This window comes from Haliaeetus leucocephalus, unplaced genomic scaffold (assembly GCF_000737465.1).
Source record: "Haliaeetus leucocephalus isolate CR32 unplaced genomic scaffold, Haliaeetus_leucocephalus-4.0 Scaffold646, whole genome shotgun sequence".
Taxonomy (NCBI): domain Eukaryota; kingdom Metazoa; phylum Chordata; class Aves; order Accipitriformes; family Accipitridae; genus Haliaeetus; species Haliaeetus leucocephalus.
In genome coordinates this window covers 560,731-582,094 of record NW_010973082.1, presented here as the reverse complement: position 1 = coordinate 582,094, position 21,364 = coordinate 560,731, and the positions used below count along the sequence as shown (strand labels likewise).

The window sequence follows — 21,364 nt, the reverse complement described above, 5'->3', positions numbered from 1 at the left end:
GAAAGAAAGCACTCACCTCCCTGTTTACTTCTGTCAAGATAGATTGAAACCCTTCGGGCCAGACCTGTGAGAAGACAGGGATTAAGGGGTTGATGCTAAGGGTAGGTTGGTCAGCCAGAGCAAAAATAAATCTTAAAAAAGGATTAGAAAAAGCAACTCAAATTAAAGGAAAGAACATAAAAGAGAAGCAGAAGCACCAAAAGCAGCACATGCCTCCATCCAGAGAGCAGGCACTAGTTCAATCACAGCATTCCCTGGGAAGCCATCAACGGTGGCGCTTGTCATGTGTGAAGTGAGTATTCTGGCTGGCTGACAACAGCACAGATTTGACATTTCTTCTTGAACAAGGAGACTATCCTTTGCATGATCTGGTCCCTGTTCTGAAGTAAAATGCATCAGGAAGTGACAGACAGAAATCCAAATAACTCATGGCATCTGTACAAATCAAATGAAGCACAGAACACCAGGCTTCTGCCATGGAAGGTCTGGGCTCCCCGCAGCGAGTGTTGCCGTACTGGGGCTCCTCTGCCCCACACTTTGGTGACAGACAGCTAACCAGCATGCAGAGACTGCAAACAATTTATGGGTGCTCCATCATGGGTGCTGTTTAAACAACTCTTAAATGGGAAGCTAGCCTCAGACACAGACTAGTTTCTAGCCACTGTAAACCCCCAGGCAATAAAAGAGCACGGCAGCAAATGGGGAAGTGAGAGGCACCTTGGGGCAACCCTGGAAAATCTTGCACAGGGAGCTCCAGGTGTTCAGGAAGAGACCTGGCTGAGCCCTTCAGCCCTTGCCCTTTAGAAGCAATATACTGGTTCTCTTTGCTGGACTGGAGGGGGGAAAACAATGCAGGCATCTGCAGAGAGCACACAAGGAGCTGGGGAGGGAACAGCTGAGCAGACGGCATTTGGTAATTGTGGAGCAGCTGGTTACACTTCCGTATTTTTCCAAATTCCAGAACTGTACTGCTTTCAAGGGCAAAACCATTCTGACCAGGGGATCGTAGCTTGTTTCCCTTTGTCACAAAGAAACAATACAAAACATGTCAGATTTGTTCAGAAGCACGAGCATGGCCACTTTTCGTAAGAGACAGCCTGAGGGTGGCGTGACCCAGCCGGCAGCTCTAAACCGAGCTCTCGCGCAGGCACCAGGCGATGGGTCTCTGTGCTGCTCTGCAAGCTCACGCTACTCACACAACCCGCAGCCTTCAAAGATCCTTTTCTACAGAAATTGCCAGAATTCCCAAAGTCTCCTGCTGTGAAATCACAGCTTCAGAGCACGTCAGGTTTATGTTCTTCCTATGCTGCTCAATAAAAAATGCTTAGTTTTTCCTACACCTTTTGAAACATTAAGCTATTAGCAACAGGTGTTTTGGCTTTTTCTCAGCCTCCTCCATCTCTCATGCTGGGGATTCCCAGTCACTGCCTTACACTAGAGCACCTGGTACCAATGCTGCTTTAAATACCCTGATTTTGATTGAAAGAGACTTTCTTGGTGCATCATGAGCGCAGATGTAAACAAGACCAAAATGAAAAATCCCATACAGGAAAAAGAGGGTGCCCACATAGTAGTTTGCCAGTGTCTAAATGAAGACTCACCTACCCTGAGTCTCAAGTCAACTATTAAGTGCAATGGACTGGGGCCAAGTTTAATACACTAACTTGGCTGTATCAGCTCATTTCTCTTACCTCAGGCTGCACACCACAAACAAGTCCTTTACAGAGTGCAAAAGTTTAAGTTCTGTGCCTCACTCTGGTCTGCTCCCCCCTCTCAGGCAGCCCCTGAGCATGTTATTGTTGACCTCCCATTACTTGGACAACGTGGGGATGCTTTCCAACCTTCCAAAGGATGTATTTAGGTATTGCATATTCCTCTCTCCTTTTATAAGTGGGAAAACTGCCTAGAAAGTCAGTATTCTGGTTGCTGTCAAGGCGACTGTTAAATTCAGAGATGAGTATGACATGGGGGAAAAAGGTGGGAGAGGAGAGAAGGAAATCAATAGTAGGAGCAAACAAACTCCAGTAAAACTCCTGAGCTCTGCAGCTTCAAAGATGCATCTTCAGTTTTATGAGCCAGTGCTGGACCACAACTATACTGTTGGCAGCAAAAGATAACTGTTGAAGAGAGTCTCATTTCCAAGGCGACTTGATCCGCATAGCTCTTTTGAAGCGACTATATTTATTTCTCTCTCCACAAAGAAATCTGTCCTTCTCTTCCTCCAAACTGAATTCTATTGTTCCAACGGTGCAACAGGACCCAGACTTCCTAAGACCATAAGGGAAAGAAAAGGGCAAACCCCCACAGTCTTAAAGAGACCAGACTTAAAAGTTTCAACACTCCTGTTTTGGCAAAATCTGCTCTTGCCTCAGCTCTTAACCTATTCTGCAATGCCAAACATTGATGCTTACAATCCTTTCTGCTGTATTAAAGGCCTGTAGAGAGTAAGGTACAATCAGCAAATGTTATGCCTTGCTAAGGTGCTCGTGGAAAGTAAGGCAGGAAAATGGAATTAGCCTGAAGGAGTTCAGTCACCAGTTGTCAGCATCATCCCTGAACATGACTGATGCAGCAAGAAGCCGAGGATCCGAGCAGCCTGGGGGAATTCCCAGTTGTTTGGGTGAGTCTGTTACCAGCACCAAGGAAGCAAGATCCTGAATCCAGGGATGGTAAACATTAACCAACATCTTTCAGGAAAGCTGGTGTTGACAAGAAATACAGACCAACCAAATGACACTACAAAGGGCAACTTGAGATGACTACTGGACACTTTCCTCTCCATCTAAGGAGATCCAGCCTTTCGCCACTTGGTGGGGTACCACTGTTTTCCTCCTGCTTTTAACGACATCTCTGAAAGAGCAGGGTTTGACCAAGGCAGTTTTCACAGTAGGCTGCAAACTTCCAGCAGGTTATAATCAGTTTTGTGCACATACCGCAGTGAGGCACAGAGCCTAAAGTTACTTCAAATACAGTTCTTCTTTCCTGTAACACCAGGGACAAACCATGAGGTGTTAAGGAAAACACAACAGATACGAGCTCAACAAGGCAGCACTAGTAAAATCCAATGAATAGCTAAAAGAGCCATGTAATAGCTAAAAGAGCTGTGTCAGGCTCCTGTGATGAACTGAATAAGCTCGGAAATGAGAACTGTCAGATTTTAAGGTCAGGATGAATTATGATGGTCATCTCATCTGACCGCCTGCATAGCACAAGCCAGGGAGCCTCACCCAGCAATTCCTGCATCAATCCCACAAGTGCTGATTGAACTACCGCACATTTCGGGAAACTTGTACCGTTGATGAAAAATAGTTAAGTGACAGAGAATCACCATTAGAGCACTAGCACATTAACAGGTCTTGGAAGGACGAAACGTCCACCTCCTTTAATGTCCTAAAACAGACTTCAGGGTTACTCAAACTGGTCTTCTGGCTTCATCCTGTGTATGGCTGGATGCCAGTGCTCCTTTTTACATCTTTTCCTATCCAACTTTTCTAACATTTAAAGCAGGTCAATGTCTAACTGTGCTGTCCTTCTGCACTGTCAGATTTAGATTGCATATTCTCTTGCCACCTCCTGACCCACAACAAACAGCGAAGAGTAAGTGCCAAAATTTGAGCTCAGGCTAAAGGAAGTCACAGGTGCAACATGCAAAGCTGTGCAAAGGCTGAGCAGCCCATCAGAAGGAAAGAGGCAATACGTGAGCTACTATCCCACCCAAAGGGGAAGAACAACCTCCTGCCACAACAAGCATGGAGCAGGGCAGTGCCCAGTTCCACCGTTGTTCTACAGTTCTCTCCTTAAGAACACAGTTAAGAGGAACGCTTGGGCAAGCCAGGTGCTGTGAAGCTTGTGAATGGTAAGGACTTTATACCCCTCTGCTCCCCAGCAAGAGGCTGCTCTGGTTGTTCTTTGGTGTGTGTGTGAGGTTGCTGGTTTGGGCTTTTGGTTATGTTGGTTTGTTTTGCGAGAGCTGGAAAAGTAATTCCTCACCAAGGCCTGGCAGAAGGTCATTCCAGAAGGCAGAGACTGTTGAACAAGGATGTTACCAATGGCTGAAGTTGAGAAACCCATTTTACGCTCCCCATCCCTAGAAAAAAACCCTACCATCACAAATTAATTTTACCCACTCCTCCAACAAAACTTAGTGGGAACACACCTCGTGTAGTTGGCAGCATGTCTGACAGCCCCTGCCAGGCAGTGACCATCTCTGGGTTCTTTTCCAGGTCTGCAAAGTTCTTCCATACTCTGATGGCACCATCATCTTGAGGAACACAGCAAAAGAGAACACAATGCAATGTCACTGCTGATGCAACTCTCATAATTACTTGTGTACAACAAAGGAAGAAGAGAAGCAGCAGCATAGTCATACAAACTCCAAAACTGAGAATGTCACTTGAACTTAATCCTTTTTATTAGAGTTGCTTTTCCTCTCTAATCTTACAGCCATGAAACCTAAAGCATTGTTCTACTGGGAACTGTTCTGGAAGAGCTTTTCTCCTTCCCTTGAATAACACCTGACCATTAGATGTCACTCCATTCCTTGGACCCATTAATTTTCTCTAGGATTTGTCTCTGTCCTCCTTGCTATTGGTGCTGAGAGCCACAAAAGCATGCTACTAAATACAAAATACAACCCCACAGAAGCAGCTGAATCAAAGCCCAGCCCATCAGCAGCAAATCTTTCAAGAACATCATGTATTTTTTCAATTTGTTCCCCATCTGTGAAACTTTTGTGCTAAGAATCAATAAATTGAAAGGAAAATGTCTTAGAGGACCTCTCAGCTCCTCTTCCACCTCTCCTAATTATACCCTACCTGTACCTTTCAGCATGAAGTTTGAAAAGCTATTGAAAACACTTAGACTGACAGGTTAAGAATGGTTCCTTGGAAGAGAAGTAGATCTTACTCACAGCTTTACAGACCAATGAATGGGAAAGAGCTCTTCATGCCACCTTACGTGATGCAACAGGGCATTCTAGTGAACTGTTTCCCCTGGGTGAGATATGTGGACTAGAGAGAAACTCAGAACTGTTTGGGAAGTTTTGTGCTTAAAATAAGCCCTGCCTGCTCTAGACTTAAACCAGCACAAGTAACAGAATTTGATTTCTTATACTTTGGTTGCAGCATGATTTCCTTTTCAGCTCTGGACAGCAGCTTTTTAACCAAATAAAATCACGTTGCCTGAGGTATTGTATAGGAGGAGGTTACCGCGAACTTGCAACGATGAAGACTCGGAATGATGTAACAAATAAAGCTGTGATCAGAAGTGGTTTCAGCAAGTACTTGTTAGTCATTTGAACATTTTTGCAGCACCTACTTAAGCAGTTAAGAGATTTCAGTACTGCCATAAACAACTTTCAGGTTTGGTCCTGGAAATGCCTCCTCAGCTAACACCAGGCAGGCAAGCCACAGGAGAAGGGAAGGGTCAGCCTAGGCCAAATTCATAAAGGGGAGAGCAAGAGGTCCAGAACAGCTCACGTGGACTTGAATTCTGCAAAGGCCTGCCAGTCCTGCCCTTATACGTGGGAAAATGTGTTATTTACCTGTGGCAGTCAGCAGCAAGGAGCAGTCCTGTCCATTCAGGTACTCCATTGCTGTGATCCTGGTGTATCGAGGGTTCCCATTGTGGAAATAGTCCAGCTTTTCCCCTTTCTCCCAGTCCCAAAAACTGGGGGAGGAAAAAATATCAAGTCAGTTCTTAGTTCTCTGTGCAAGTGTAAAGAGATCTGCTCATTACACCGAAACTAAAAATTATATACATTCGATACCAATTCAATTTGTTCTTCTCCTTTGGTATTCAGCATCATTTTATTAATAATGTATGTCAACCTTCTGTGAAAGAAATAGGATAAAAGCTCAATTGTAAGTAACTATTATAAATCTGTCAGGACTCACTTGCAGCCCTCTAACCCAGCACCTCCTGTAGAAAAGGACTCAGCGCAATGCTTACAACTATGGCACTGAACTCTGGGAGGACTCTGCCCCATCCCCCTATCCTGAAAGAGGGAAGGATGGCCACAGAGGGGAGTAGGGAAAAGAAAAGGAACAACATACAGCAGTGCTACCCCATGATAATCCATACATGCTCTTTGATGTGCTGCCCTGAACCCGTCCGCACGTGCTGCGCGGCGGCAGGGCAGCGGCGCTTCAGAGACCCGGGGAAACTCTTACCAGATGCTGTCTTTGTCGGCTACGGCAATGCAGGGCGTGAACGGGTGGAACTTCACCACGGAGGGGACGCCCGGGTTCCTGTTGAGGAAGATCTGATCATCCAGCCGGGAAATACCTGCGGGGGGACAGGAGGCAGCCACAGCTCAGCGCCTGGGAACATCCCGCCCGAGGGACGGGGCTCGGACCCCCCCCAGCTTCCCGGTGCCATGTGTCACCACTCTCCTCCTCCTTCTTCCCAGTTCTCACCAACAGATCCCCCCCAACGCTTTCCTCCTTCAAGAACCTTCCCAGATCCCAGTTATCTGACAGCCCCGACTCCTCCATGCTGATTGTCACGCATCTTAAGGTAGAAACTAAAAAGCGCGATGACAGATCAGGGGGTCCTTGACTTTGGCAACTGAAGAGAACATAGCAAGCAAGCACAACCAAGCCCAGAGAAATACCGGTTTGTGTTGACAGAAAAATCAACATTATTTTTTCAAAATAAAGAAAGGAAAACTTTTTCTTTTTTTCAACTTAAAATACAGCATTTCATTTTAGCTTGTGGATTATTTATTTAACTTTCCATTTCAGTTCTTTTAAATTTTAGGTTAATTTGGAAATGAAAAATGTATTTTCCATGGAGACATTAAAATGATGGTTAAAGACCTTTCCCATCTTTTCTTTAGAACAGTTTGCTGTTCACCAACAGTTTTGGTACCCCGACACTGCAATTTTTTGGCACAGTATGAATTCATCACACAAAACCATAAGCCCAGGAGACGTTTACTGATTTCTAGTTTGTTTTAGAATGCATCCATTTAATCTGATTTTCATTAAAAGATTGTAAGTCTATTTTAATTCTTTTTAATATTTCACATTTTCATTTTTTTTTAAATAAACACTGGCATTTTAGTCACACGGGTCAAGCAACCAAATAGGAACACTGTCTAGAAAAAGATTTAACTTCTTCAGACAAGCATGAAAAATCCCCTCCTTTGTATTCAGAAAGATCTCCCAAGCCATCTCCTGGGCTCCAGTTTCATTTCTGTATTACTCTGGTTTATGATATTCTGCAGTTTCACGACATCAAGCTACCCATTGTACTGACCCGAGCCCAGCAAACCTCTAGACAATGAGGTACACGCAGGAGGCTGAGCCTTGGGCAGGTCTTCATTCAGCAAGTTATTTCCAACTCCGCGTGCCTCAGCGAGCATCCCAGGAGAGGAACACCACCCACCCGTACGGCTCTGCCCCGGGAATGCTGCCAGGAGGATGCCACAAGAAGAACTCCCATAAATGCCACTCCCCAGCGTCTGCCGTTCAAGGCTGGAATAATTTAAGTATGCAAATTCCTGAGGAAACTTCATCGGGCTCCACTATATTCGAATAAATTCCTACGCTAAAAGAATTCTAGCCCAACTGCTGCCTTGCAGAGGCATAAAGAGTCATAAAAAAAAGCAGTATCAGCTTTCTGGAGAGTACACACTAATGAAACATGAACCTGAGGCACGTTAGAGGGAAACGTCTAAGCAGCACACATAAAGCCATACATACAAGTATTAAAAATATAATGGGATATAACGGGTAAGCAATCATTTACAGACTTCAGCGGAGTGGGGAACATGAAAGACATCACTGAGATGTCTTCTGAGCATGCGGAGGACACATCCAGCAGCTCGGCAGGGCTGGTTTGCCACGACCGGCTGTCCAAACGGCGTCTGACACACGTCAGACACTGTCTGAGCCTTCTTAGCCAGACTGCAGCTCTGAAGTTCATCCTGCAATATTCTGCCTTCTATCCCTTTAAAAACATAACCTACAGTACCCATCCAAAATTTACAGGACAGGGAGGAAAAGCCCAAATGGTAAATCAATAGCATCTGGTAAGGGCCTCTGAATTATCGATTTCATGCTGACCGCTCCGGCTCTCGCGGAGGTGCCGGCTGTGATCGGGTACGTGGCTGAAGAGCTCAGCTGCTGCCCGTCAGCCAAGAGGGCCCGGGAGCCAACACTTGCATTGAAAATCGGATGCTCTGTCAATTCTTGTAAGTGAGGAAACCTGCTTTGGTGGCAAGCTCTCTCCTCCTTCAAAGAAGTCATTACTCTTAGGCTCCTCCACTCCCGTGCTGGACTCGGCAGGTTAGCCAGCCCAACGCTACACTCCGGCTGAGCGCTCCACTTGTGACCGACCACATCATTTTCTAACATGGCGCTGTAGTTAAGTTTTCAAAGGGGAAGGCAGACATTTGACATTGTAAGTGGTCACTCCCCTGATCTGGCAAACAAAACCAGCAGCTGAGAACAGAAGGGTGCGTGACGATTAGCAGAACACCCTACAGCAGCATCACCTCACCTGCACACGGGAGAGAGCACAGGCACCTTTCCAATTTGAGGGTCAGCATGGGGTCATTATTAATTGGGGTTTTACAGTTCAGCACCCTGACTAAGCGCAGTGCTCGGAGCTCGAGGAAGCTGCCTGCAGCATGGGCAAGAGGGAAATCACTCACCCTTCTGGATGATCTTCTGGGCTTGCTTCCTGACACGAGCATTGCGCAGAAACCGCCACTCTCTCTCCTTGCGAATCTGGCTCTCCAAGTCATGCTCTTCTGGGATCTTTCAGTATATCAACATATTCACAACACAAAACAACAGTAACCATCAAAACTCCATGAATTACCTTTGTAACACACGCTCATACACATGCACATTAGACTAAGCCATAAATTCTTTAGGGTCTCCAGCTTCAGGCAGTAAACAGAGGAGCTCACGGGACCTTATGTTATTAAATACTTGAGCATCTTTCTGATCTAAATCTTCCCCATCATCTGTAATCTCTTCCCCTTTCCTTTTATTGTCCTATATTTTGTTTTGTCTTTAAGTCGTAGGCATTTCTCCAAAGTGAATGACATGGGGTTTCTGAAGAGCCACGCACATTCAAATCACCCGTCGCTGTGACACACGTGACGGGTTGGTAAGGAACCTCTTTCTACTGTACACACAGTCACTGTAACTCCTCTCCTCCCTAAACAATGCAAGTCTGATTTTGGTGCAATACAGATTACTCTGCTTAACACTTTTCAGCTGAAAAGCATCACATAGCAATCTTGAGATTAAAGAGAGAACACGGCTTTGATACAGAAAGCTCAGAACACATTAAAATCTTGCTTTCATTGCTAATAGATTACTGCAGGCCAAAAAAGGCATTACTTTATTTTCAGATCCCTGAGATGCTCAAGTTACAAACATCACATTTACTAGTAACAGCAACCATTTCAGTTTCCCATACCAGAACTGGTTGCAAGAAAATGATGCCCCCATGTCATCTTGGTTTGATTACATACAGACTTCCACCTGAAATTGGAGAGAGGCCCTGGAGCACTCTACAGCCGCTCTGATCTATTTTCTAATATTTATTCACACCCCATAGCCTCCAGGCTTCAGCATACTCCATGGCTTTCCTGCAAAATCTGTCCTCTAGCCAGAAGGCCAGTTTGGGATTCTGCACCAGCGCTACTGGCAGCTCCTGCTAGGGACTTGAGAAGTCAAGGTGCTGCTCCTAATGATGGGCAGACACCACAGGTATTCCTACCCTTAGTCAAAGTACAGGATCAGAAGGAATAAACTCGTATGATCTCATCCCCCAAACCACTGCAGGAGTTAGGTATGATGTGTCTTTTATTTAATGCTTTAAGAATTACCCAAGACTAGTAACATTACTGCTCTAGAAACATTCTTGGGTCAGTTAAAGGGCTGAGCTACAGGACTCTAGTCTAGCTTCTTTTGATGATGGCTATTCCAAAAGGAGTAACTCTTGGAGAAGGCAGACATAAAAGACAAAGTCCTTTCACTTCTTCTCCATTCCCCACAAACACACACTTTTTCCCCCTGAATAAGAAAGTACTTAAATTGTCTGTCACTATTATACAAACTATCTTCAAAATGCACGATCCTTTGGAAAACAACTATTATTGAGCTGAATTTCTGCTTCTTTAAAATAAATAAGAAACCCACTCTCCACCTTTCCTCCTGCAAAAAAAAAAAAAGCACACTACTATTTCAATTTTTCAAGAACACAACATCTATTAGAAAGGCAATGACAAATGACCAATAATGTAAAGCAATAAACAAACCTAAGACAAAATACATCAAAGGAGATTTGAGAGCAGCGAGATTACACCTACACCTTAATGAAAATCCAGCTTCTCTGGGAATAAATTAAAGACCTAAAAGGCCAGGGGAAGAGAAGGGAATGAGCAGAATGGTAAATTCTCCTACAGGCACCCAGCAGCTTTCACAGTTTAAGACTAAGAAATACACAGTTATGCAGTTGAGCAAAGCTCTCCTTATTCTAGCAGATACAGAATATCAGGTTAAAGGAGTTGCTGGGCTTTTCAGGTCTGAAGAAAAATAACTCTTCCAAGTAGGCTGAGCAGGCAGTTGTTTTTATCATCTGATATCTGTAATAAAGATTCCTCCTATAACGAGATCTCTCAGGGTATGGTCCCTAGACACTATACCATCAATAGACTGCATATGGCAAGACAAGCCTCAGACACAGCTGGAAGTACACTTAGTGCGAGTGACTGTAGGATGAAATACTCTGACAAGAAGGAGACTGTGCAGGCTCCCTGTCAACAGGAACAGTGATGCAAAAAGGCACGTAACGCAGGCCAGGATAGTCACACCGAGCTCATCGAGACCAGCAAACACCCCCCATGCGACCCAGTGACTGCCCATCCTCCCAAGCTCACTAGGACAGCTTCTGCCTCAGCCACTGCTGAACACCAGCAAACGGGGTTTGGTGGCAGTAGTGGTCTTTCCATTCAAAAACCCCCTTGCCTGGTGTGTCCTGCCTACCACCTGCAAGCGGAGGAGCAGATGGCAAAAGGGACTGAGCAAGAAACTGAGACAGAAGTATCGCCAGCGCCTATAGCTTGTCACCGATGGGATGACAAATCTCTGGGGAAGTTCTGGCAGGCTGGCTTATGAGAAATCTCCAATACTGCTTGTTAAGTTTAAACTGCACATATTGATTGCTTTGGAGACAATAAACTGCCAATGTCCAACCATCAAAGGTTCAACCACTAACAACCCAAAGCCCCCACGCACCTGAGATCCTTTCAGAAACGTAAGTGAAGACCTGTATGACGAACGCAGCAAGAGCACAAGATTTTATTCCAAAACAAGTACAACTCCTCTTCCCCAACAACGCCAAAACACTTATTTTTGAAAATGCACATACAGATCCTTTGAAAATTGTGTGCAATAACGTGCTGCTTGTGCGATACCACCGACCCATCAGTGGACGTCCCCAAGAGGCTGCAGTGTGCAGGCCAAGCTCTCCGATGGGAGTGTGTGTTCATGGACAGCAGGCTACTGCAGTGCGCTTTCCCGAGGTACAGAAGGATGCAGGTGCTTGTCTCTATCCACTTGTGCTGGTTCCTGCACCTCCTCCTTTCCAGGCTGCCGGCAGGCAGGGCCCAGCTCCATCCCATGAGTATTCACACACATAGTGCATGTCCTTGGTCCTCACTGAAACCTTGTCTTCTTTTTGCACAATCTCTGGAGCACATTTACTCTCCTTTCAACGGTAGCATTCTGCTGCATCCTTGAGCCCTGCATTCATTTGCATGTCCTTAAAAAAGGAATTAAAATGGTTATTATAATTTCCTTAGGCAGAGAGTAAAGGCATCTTTATAGCCCACTACTTAAGGCTTTCCTCTCTACTGTCCAGGCAGAACTGACAATGACAAAATCCTTCTATATCTTGTTAGATGTAATCTCTGATTGCTTTGACCATTCTGGAGACAATGCTTGTGCTGGGTGAATAACTCATCTGTGCTCTGCCAGGTCAGCAAACATGATTCTTCATAGAAACCAAACATACCCTGCCTCTGCTACCGCACACAGCTCCTGCAGACACCCTGAACTGCAGGGCAGGGCAGTAGTCAAAGCTGACTCAGTAGACGTATCAGGAAAACATTAGGGAGAGATTATTTCACTACCTCAGATCCCCAGTACATTAGTGAGATCCAATGTATGAGTGAGGCATCAACTGATGAGGGTAGAGAAAGGCCCTGCCTGGATTTTCCTGCATGGAATCCTACTGAAACAGTTGCTTTTTGTTTCAGTTCCCGTGTTTGCCTCTGCACTGCTGGTGCGCTGCTTGACCGTGACAAACCTAAAAGCTGGACACGACCCCCAGCAAAAGCCTTTCCTCCCCCAGGACGGCAAAGAAGGGATGATGTCTTTACCTGGCCCGTTCCACTTTTGGTGCCTGGGCATCTTCCTGCAGCACCTGCAATTCACGTATGCTCTAGGGCAGCCTCTGCCTCCACGATCATCTGTTTGCCATCTTTGTCTTCCTCTTCGTCCTCTGACGAGGTGAACAAAGGGGAGTCCCAGATGCTCACCCAAATGATCACTATGTTTTGAAGGGGTTATATCCATGCACCACTTTACAATGCAATCCAGCTCCTTGCAGTAGAACACTAAGGGCATATGTTAAAGTCTTGGCTTTGGTACAGTTGACTCAAACAACCATATTCTCTGTGCCAAAGGCTCTGCAGACGGTGAATGTCATCACCTTGGAACTGGTAAGGGAGGTTCCTGCAAAGATGCTTCCGCCAGGATCCGTGTGTGTCCAATAGCTTCCCCCAGGTCCAGCTGGGATCACAGCTGAAAATGCCCAAAATATACTCGCTAAGCACTATATACTTACTCTAGGTGGCTCCACTTCTGGTCCAGACTCTGGGTCTCACCAGTCCCAATCTTATCATTAAGCTGATTGATGCTGGATGGAATTCAGTGAACAGGCAAGTTAAGAAGAGAAAGTAACGGGGCCTGAGCCTGCATAGAAAGAAACCTGGCACAATACTGCAGGAAGGTCACGGAGCTTTGAGAGAATCAAAACGGCAAGAATAATGCAGAAAAAAATCCCTGTGGGTCCTTCTAAAGTGTTATTGGAGAGTAAACATACAATATCCTTAATGAAATAAACTCTGCTGAACTCAACTTATCCTTACAAATCATTGCAAACAACTGTAACCTAGCGGAGACGCTCTATACCAGTTCAGTTAAGCATGACGCAGGCAATTAGCATACTTTTGCTAAACAGGCAAGGTTTGACTGACTGAGCCCTTAGACCATCACTGTAGCGAGCAGAAAGAGTCAGAGCATGCAGGCAGAATGCAGTCCTCTCCTCCCATGCCCATCCGCCTGCAGGACAGAGCTGTATGGATGATCTTGTCAGGAGGGAGTAATAATCTATGAAAATATGAACCCCCCAGAACACATCACGAGGGAGCTTCTGGTGACAAACAAGCACAGGAGTACGTTGAAATGTGTGTGTAGCAGAGAGCCATGACCTCTAGCCCAGCTGCTGCTGGCTGGAAAAACAGAAATTATTATTCAAAAGAACTATTTAGGCTCATCATTCATGTCTTTGTCTCCCTCCCAGCCAGCTTCCATTTAAGCATCAGAAAGTCGTTTTAGTAAAAAAGCGCCTGGTTTTGGCTGTTGCTCAGCTATCCTCCAAGCAAAGCTCCCAGAGGTACGTGGGAGTCACAAACAGTGCTACACGATGAGGATCACGACATGCCACCGATTCCTAACATCTCTGAGCTTCCACTCACACTGAAACCAATTACAATTCTGAAACCTCCCTACCAAGCAGTGTCATTCAAAAGCCAACTAAGTTTTTCTTCTTTAACACTTTGTCTCTCCCTCTTGACATGGAAGTCAGGGTTTGGAAGGGAGCAGGGAAGATTCAGCAGACTGCTCCAGTAGTAAATACAGTTTTTCCATGGTTAACGTTACTGCAGCAATTGCACGGAAGGCTCGCTTCTCTACCAGGACTTTGAACAACGGCCAAGACACAGTGCTGAAGTTAAGGCGGGGATTTATCAGGAAGGATTTCTTATGTAATTCTCACCTTCCAGGATCCTTACCAGCTCCTGCCTGCATGTTCTGCCAGTTCTGGAAATAACAGATGCTGGCTCCCGCTCTCCTTGACTCAGGGCTTCCTGACAGCTGGCAACAAGGCTTTCCTGTGCCTCTCAGTCCAAGACCGCCTGTGGTTAGCAGAACAGCCTTTTGCCCCAGAGTTTTCAGGAAGAGGAAAGACTTTTGTAGAGATCAGAGCTAGAGTATGTATCTGTTTTTCCTGGCACACTGAGAATTCACAATGCAGTATTTTCTTTCTCCATTTATTTGATTAGATAATCAATAAATCAACTTCGGTATGATGGCTTGAAACTGAGCCAGTGATTTACACTGGAAATTAATCCCTCAATCTTTCCAGTGAAAGCATTCTCAGAGCAAGGTCTATGAAGCAAAACTAAATTCATAAATTAAATATGACTAAGATGCACTCACAGTCATTTTATGTTTATTCATTACAGGAATAGTTGTCTTGTCTTTCCCTGTTTATGATGGTGGGCAGCATCTCCAAATGAAGCGTCGGAATTAAACACCAATATCATCTTTTTCCATCAGTACTCGGTAGACTTTACTCTTTGCCTTTTTCATGAGGCTGAAGTTCCCAAAAGACAGCAGCCACCAGCCAGGGCTGTTTGTTCCCTGCTCCTGCAGGAACAGCGATGCTAGGAAAGGAGCACTCTAGAAACTCAGCCAACACCCGAGTTACTGGATGGCCAGTCCTGCCTGGTTACACAAGCAGCAATCAAGAAACGCCAAAGAAAGTTCCCATAGAGAGACTTCTTTCTGTCCCTTGCACACACACCACCCACTCTCATTATGAAGTTACATATAATTCCCTGTTAGGACAGGATAACACACAAGTCTTCCTGCAGAAACCCTCCACTGGCCTTTTACAGCTGCTTTACAGAAGTAATGGGGAAATCAATTCTCTTCCTTGTTTTATTAGAAAACAGAGATTTTGTTTTGCTCAAACTTTACCTAAAACATTGCTGTTGAGGACAGTCTGTGCTCAGAAAGTTCAACCCCAGTCAACGAGTATTTCCAAACAAAAACACTTAGGAAGCTATTAAAAGACCACCGCTGTCATGCATGCTACTACTCCTGCTACGCTAGTAAAAGCTGAAGACACAGACCACTGCACGTGTGGTGTGCACAGGGGTGTAGTCTGCAGCACCTTCATTCTCATGGTGAGACACTGAACACTGTGGGACTCACTGGGGTGCAGGGAAGCCCTCAATTTCCATGAGTCCCCCTCCCTGGCTTCTGTAAGTTAGTACGGGAATGCTCCACAGTTTTTATTTCCTCCCCTAAAGTAATTTTCTCTATTTTATGCACATGAAGTAGTAAACCAATACACAGACACACACACACACACACATACTCCCCATCTACTCACTGAACCTGCCTTTGATTGGCTGTCTACCATGATTTATTTTATTAATAAAGACACCCCTCTTCACTGGGAAAAGCTTTCCTTAAAAAGTAGACAAATGTTTTTAATAAGAACTAAGAGATGGAACAACATCCACCTCCTCCTCCTCCTCTTGTACTCTCTCCCGGACTTGAATCAAGACACCAAAACTCATCTTGATAAGAGAAAACCCTGGTTTAAAGCTTGACCAAGCAACCAAGTCCCACAGGCCAGATGTATGTCCTAATGAATTATTCTGCTAATGATATCAGAAGAAAGTTAATTTCACTAGCAGCTGAGGAAGTGTCAGGCAATCACTTTACCATCTAGTCTTTCCTCCTGGTGATTCTCTAAAGAAATCAAAGCTACACAGAAACTGGCTGCCATATAACTACTTTTCTGATATCCTTAAACTTGGGGGCAATTACCTCACCTCATCATCAATCAATTTAACATGCCTAAAAAGTGTAAGGAGCAGTGACAGACGGCTCAGTGGCAATTCTTGGATGAGACAGCACATAAAATGTACAATTTCTTCATTATTAAGATTTAAATATCAGTGGTTGGATACAAACATCCATTGTGGAGTTGCTCAGGTAACAGCATTAATACAGACTGTGCATTATTATTCACAGAAATTGCAATACCTCCAAGAAATTAAGCTGAAAGTTCTGTCACACTTTGTGCTGCTTGACTCCCAAGGCACCTGAAGACTTGCCTTATCGTGTTTGCTTATAATAAGGTGAGATTTACTGCTTGTTTTGATTTCATACTTAAAATTGAAACCTGATCTTTGGCTAAAAGATTCTGGGAATTCAAGAGTTTCTCTTTCCAGTCACTGATGATCTTTGCCCATCTCTTAAGAGCTCTGTTTTGCTTTTTTCCTAGAACAAGGCTCAGGTGTCTCTCTCACTTCACATAGAGCCAACTTAGTTACCAGAACACATTCACTTCTAAAAAGATCTCAGTGGAGATTTGTTATTACCACCCTCATTCTTTGCCATAATAGAACTTTTTTTTTTTTTAACTTTAAAAAACAACAATGATACTTCCAAAGTTTACCCCAGGTAGTTATGTGGATGTCCAGTCACTATCACTTTCTCCTTTTTAAGTTAAAGGCATCTATACACAGTGCCTGTAAGCAGAGCACAGCTCTGAAGTCACACTGGAGTACGGAGTCAAGCCTAACTGCAAGTGGAGGGTATGTTCTGCTGCCACTGGGATTATGTGGTCTTCACTCAGGGCAGCAGCTTCCACCATTTCTCTGCTTGTTTTAGCATCACCACAGCCAGAAAATTCAGCTAGAATGTCAGTAAGAAACAGCATCTCTCCTCCTCCAGCCTCTCACAGCTCCTTCTGGAATAAAAGACCCTCCTTATTCCATTTTTTTAAAATTAAAAAAAAATAAATCAATATTTACTATAATGCAATTTTCAATTTACACACAAGCACAACATTTACAATGAAAGAACTCTGCAACACAACCTGCAACTGTGCAAAACAGGTAGATCCAGACCAACTATAGAACCTTCCCTCAGTTTTACATTCCTTCTTGAACATGCTCCATAGGGTGCAATGCTTTTGTTCTGGGCTCTTTCCCTAGTAATACACCGCTGTCCCATCTGTAACTCTTCTGCTCCCTGTGATGACCTCTTCCCTCTTACTTTACAAGCACAGTGGTCACACAGCTCCACAGAGCAGCATGATGCAAGTAAGTCCATTCGTTTCCCTCCCCAGACTAAAGGAAAAGGAAGGGAAAAAGAATAGGGAAAGCCACTAGCCTATACTCAGGACACAACCACTTTTCAAGAGCTGCAGTGCCGTGATTCAAAAAGCATGCACAGAGATAACAAATAATTACCTTCATGACTGGCTGAGCAAAATACTTCGCACTCCAGTCACAAAACCCCGTCTGCACTGTGGCCGAAATGAAACTTTTGTGTCCAACGGTATCATCGGCATCGTCAGTAGTCTGTCCAGAAAGAGAACAGGATGTTAACCCACGTCCCTCCCATTCATGTGGGCAAGATGCATACGCAGTAATACCCAGATTGCCTTCAACACATCACCGGGCAGAAAAAAGCTCAAACACATTGCCAAGGATATGAAATTTTTACATCTAGCTTTAAGATCACTGTCATTACATTAACTCTTTGGAAGTGCGCAAATTCCCTCATCTGCACAGCACAAGACATAATCAGGCTACCATATGAATCAGGGCTGAAGCATCAGTGTATCATCACAGTGAAGTCCCAGGATGAGTTTTCTCACGGTCTCCCAAGCATCTGGCATGAGAAACAGCGGAGCAGTGAAGATGATTCAGGATAAAACACAACCAGACACAGCTTCACATCAAGGGCATATATGGATTGAATATCTGTTACAAAGCACAAGACATCCAAAAAGAAAACGGAAAGACCACTCCATCCACTGAGGTGTCAGCCATGTTTTCAGAAATATGATCCAGGCTAGTGCTGCCATGCCCATGAGAAGTGAAGGTGTTCCTGCTAAGGCTTCACTGTTTTTTTCTTGTAAGCACACAGAAGAATTGACTCTCCACCTCCGGAACCTTCTGTGAGATCACTCATTAAAGAAAGGCAGAAATGCCAATTTACGTGAAGAGCAGTTATTTCTCAGTAGTCAGACCACACAAAAGCTGAGCTGCAATGCACACAGCCCACTGCTTCAGATGGGAGAATCCTTCCCTTTTATAGTACCAGGAGGGAGAAAAGGAGGGTCAGTGTCCTCCCTCCATCACACTTTGTGGATTAGTACAGGCAGCAGAGCACACCTGCTGCCTTTTCAGTTTCCTCCCATCCACAGAGCCAGCACCAGAAAAAATCTTGGAAATGCCCTTAAGTAGAGGGAGAGGTAGGCACAAAACTATTGCCAGATAGCTGACTCCTGAAGAACTCTGACCATTTGTAAGTAATAGTCTCTATCTTCAAGTGATGGGCACAAGCACATCCAAGTGTGCTTGGACTCAACCATATTCATCCAACGTGACTCATCTAAAGTCATCTGAAGGTGACATTCAGAATCCTTTGTGCATACTAAGATCTGACTGATTGCTCTACTTGGCACCACATCAGTCCTTCATGCTTCTGTAAATGGAAAAATGCCCAGTACCTGATTATCTTTAGAATGCTAAAATGTATGCAAAACTCTTGCTGGACTGCTTGCATGCCAAAAAGAGGAGTCACTGCTGTTCTTCCCAGAGGTCCTCACAGCTCTCAACTGATCAGTGCTCTTCCAGCAGGGTGACCTGTAATGAGCTTTGGTCCTCCTTCTAATAGTCTGGGCTCACATCTTCCCTTGCGCATAGTGAAGAGGGGCTGCCAAGCGTGGAGTGGGTACAGGCTGCTGGAAAGAAGGTGAATATTCTGGTGCAGAAGCACCTCACAGTCTCTCGAGAGGAATGCCAGTTTGTCTGTTAAAGGAAGACGAATCTCCCCTTTTTCCTCCTTGGTCCCTGCTTTGCTTGAGGTTGGAGAAAAAACATCTGAGGGCACGGATCTGACTCTGTGTTATCACTCAGGCAGACAAATGTTTATGAAAGAATAAATAATTAACTCTGACTAAACACTTCTTAGTAGCATAAGTGAATAATGCCCTATCAAAAGCTACAAAACAAAATTTATCCTGAAGAAAAAAAATTAAAGTTAATCCATTTTTATTTTGCTGGTTAGAGGAAGCCAGTCTGGAGTTAACAGCAGCTAGAAGCAAACAAGAGATATGTAGAAATAAAACACAAAGAACAGAATGTGTAGCAAAACCCAGTGGAGCAAGGAAGTAGTCAGATCTGAAAGGAAAGTCTCTTTACCTGTTCTGGCCCTTTGTCAAACATTTTTCTTGTCCTGGGGAATTGGTGGGAGTGGGGAGTATACTGAACCCCCATGTTGCCGACATTGGCAGGTCTTACAGATGTGATGTCCCGACTGACTGGCTGTTTTGTCACATCATTTGTCAGGCTGGAGCTGCTTGTACTAGTGGTTGGAGGTGACCCTCTAAAGATCAAAAAAGAGGGAGAGGATTTAGGTATCATTGGACACAAGACTCTTGCATGTGAATTACGTTACTTTTATATTTCTTTCTTATACGATATATACTTCACTGCTGTGCTTCCTCTACAAAAACAAAAGAACACAATCCCCCCCATCCCCTCCAAAAGCCATACAAACCCGAAAACAAGAGTTAACCTTGAGTGTGCCAACTCCAGATTGAGGATAATGAAATTACCATTTTTGGGAACCTGCAGGTCCAACAGTCACACGCCCACAGGTTACGATGCCCGACCTAAGGCACACTGATTAACCATTGTATTTCAATGGGGAGACTGGAAGTCCGGTCAGTCCACAGAAAAGCATTTTAATTTACGTGTAAACTGAGATTTATCTTATTGCACAGTTACTATCAGAAAAAAAAAAAAAAAAAAAAAAAAAATCGCTGTGCAGTTCTGGGCCCTCCATTCCAACTCTGAATCTTACTGGTGCATGTTGATTATGGGACCGCTAGATCTAAAGTGTGGTATTTTCTCTTGGAAAGCAGGTTTTGGGAAATAATCAAATTTTCAAATCCTAGTTTTGCCCATTCCATTATCTCAATTTCCCTGCAGCTTAGGCATTTCTTGTTGATCATCAGATAACCTTGGCTTTTATCATCGGATGCAGAAAATACAGATCAGACTTCAATGGGAAAGTTGGATACCACACAGGTCAGGCCAGAGTGCATCGGTAAAATCAGCAACAGTTAGCTCTTCCTTTCAATTAATCTTTAGATAATTAGTGTGACTTGTTACCCTGTCCAAAAAAGAAAAACAGGAAGAAACTCTGCACCTTTTCGCAGAGCTTTTGTTTCTGAACACCTTACCAGCGCTAAAACAGGAAGCTACCGAGACCTCAGCATGTTCACTCTCTCTGGTGTGGTTAACTGGGATGGCTGCTCGAGCAGTGACTGTCAGGGAGCATCTAAACCCACTACAGCAGAAGTGCTAGAAAGCAATGCTGGCACTTACCCCACTTGATGGATGTGCATGCCCTTGTTGGTGGGGCTGGCAGGGGCAGACTGAGTCAGTGAGGAGGTGTCGAGGATGCGCTGGGGGCGAGCGTTTACTGTTGCCTAGAGAAAAAACAGAGCAGAGTCCTGAACAGCCAAGACTGCAAAACACCAACCGCCGTTGTTTATTATCTAATACAACTGCACATCTGGGGTTAACTGAAGTTAAGCTCTCTATCAGTGCGTGTGTGGGTGTTTAAAAATGTATATGGAAAAAAAGCCCCTGTGCAGTTCCCAACACATAAGATGGTTTTACTACTTTTTTAGTCAGAAAACACTTACCAGAAAGTACCCTTCTGTTACTTACAGGGAAACGGCTTTGACTAACACATAAGCTTTTTCCCTAAATCAGTTGTGGCCTCCGACCTGCACCGGCACTTTGAACCAAGCTGCCACTGGGCCGGCAGACAGCCCGGGGGTTCCCCTTCAGCAACCAGGCTTTCCCTCCCACCTCACGGCAGAGGACTGCAATTCATACTACAACCATAATTCAAGGACACATTCTGACCCTGATATCATGTTTGAGTCAGAACTCTCCTCGTAAATCTGGCAGCTGCCTGAAACCGTCTCCTGTTGCTGCTCCATCTCCCCTAACGAGCTTTTCCGGAGTTCGTTAGAGGATGCCCTTTCCAGCAGCACCACATCCACTCTTACGGGGAAGGCAGGGGATTTACGTCGTTGGGTTGCTCTAAGCTCTGCAAAACACAGCCAGTCCTCCTGCAAAATGGTATCCAGGCACTCAGCCACCAGCTAGAAAAGACCTGTTTCTGAAAGAGCCTGAGAAATTATTTTTCTTCTTCCTGGG

General features: G+C 44.7%; 1 protein-coding gene across 1 annotated transcript in view; it reads right to left on the bottom strand.

Moving 5' to 3' along the window:
- RPTOR (regulatory associated protein of MTOR, complex 1) overlaps window positions 1–21,364 on the bottom strand; it is a 160,815-nt gene that overhangs the window by 15,535 nt on the left and 123,916 nt on the right. Inside the window, exons 22-29 of the mRNA XM_010578552.1 lie at window positions 20,519–20,622; window positions 19,328–19,511; window positions 17,366–17,476; window positions 8,660–8,765; window positions 6,171–6,285; window positions 5,543–5,667; window positions 4,157–4,261; window positions 17–64 (exon numbers count right to left, since the gene is read on the bottom strand). Coding sequence (XP_010576854.1) covers window positions 17–64; window positions 4,157–4,261; window positions 5,543–5,667; window positions 6,171–6,285; window positions 8,660–8,765; window positions 17,366–17,476; window positions 19,328–19,511; window positions 20,519–20,622 — 898 coding nt within the window. The remainder of the gene's footprint in view (window positions 1–16; window positions 65–4,156; window positions 4,262–5,542; window positions 5,668–6,170; window positions 6,286–8,659; window positions 8,766–17,365; window positions 17,477–19,327; window positions 19,512–20,518; window positions 20,623–21,364) is intronic.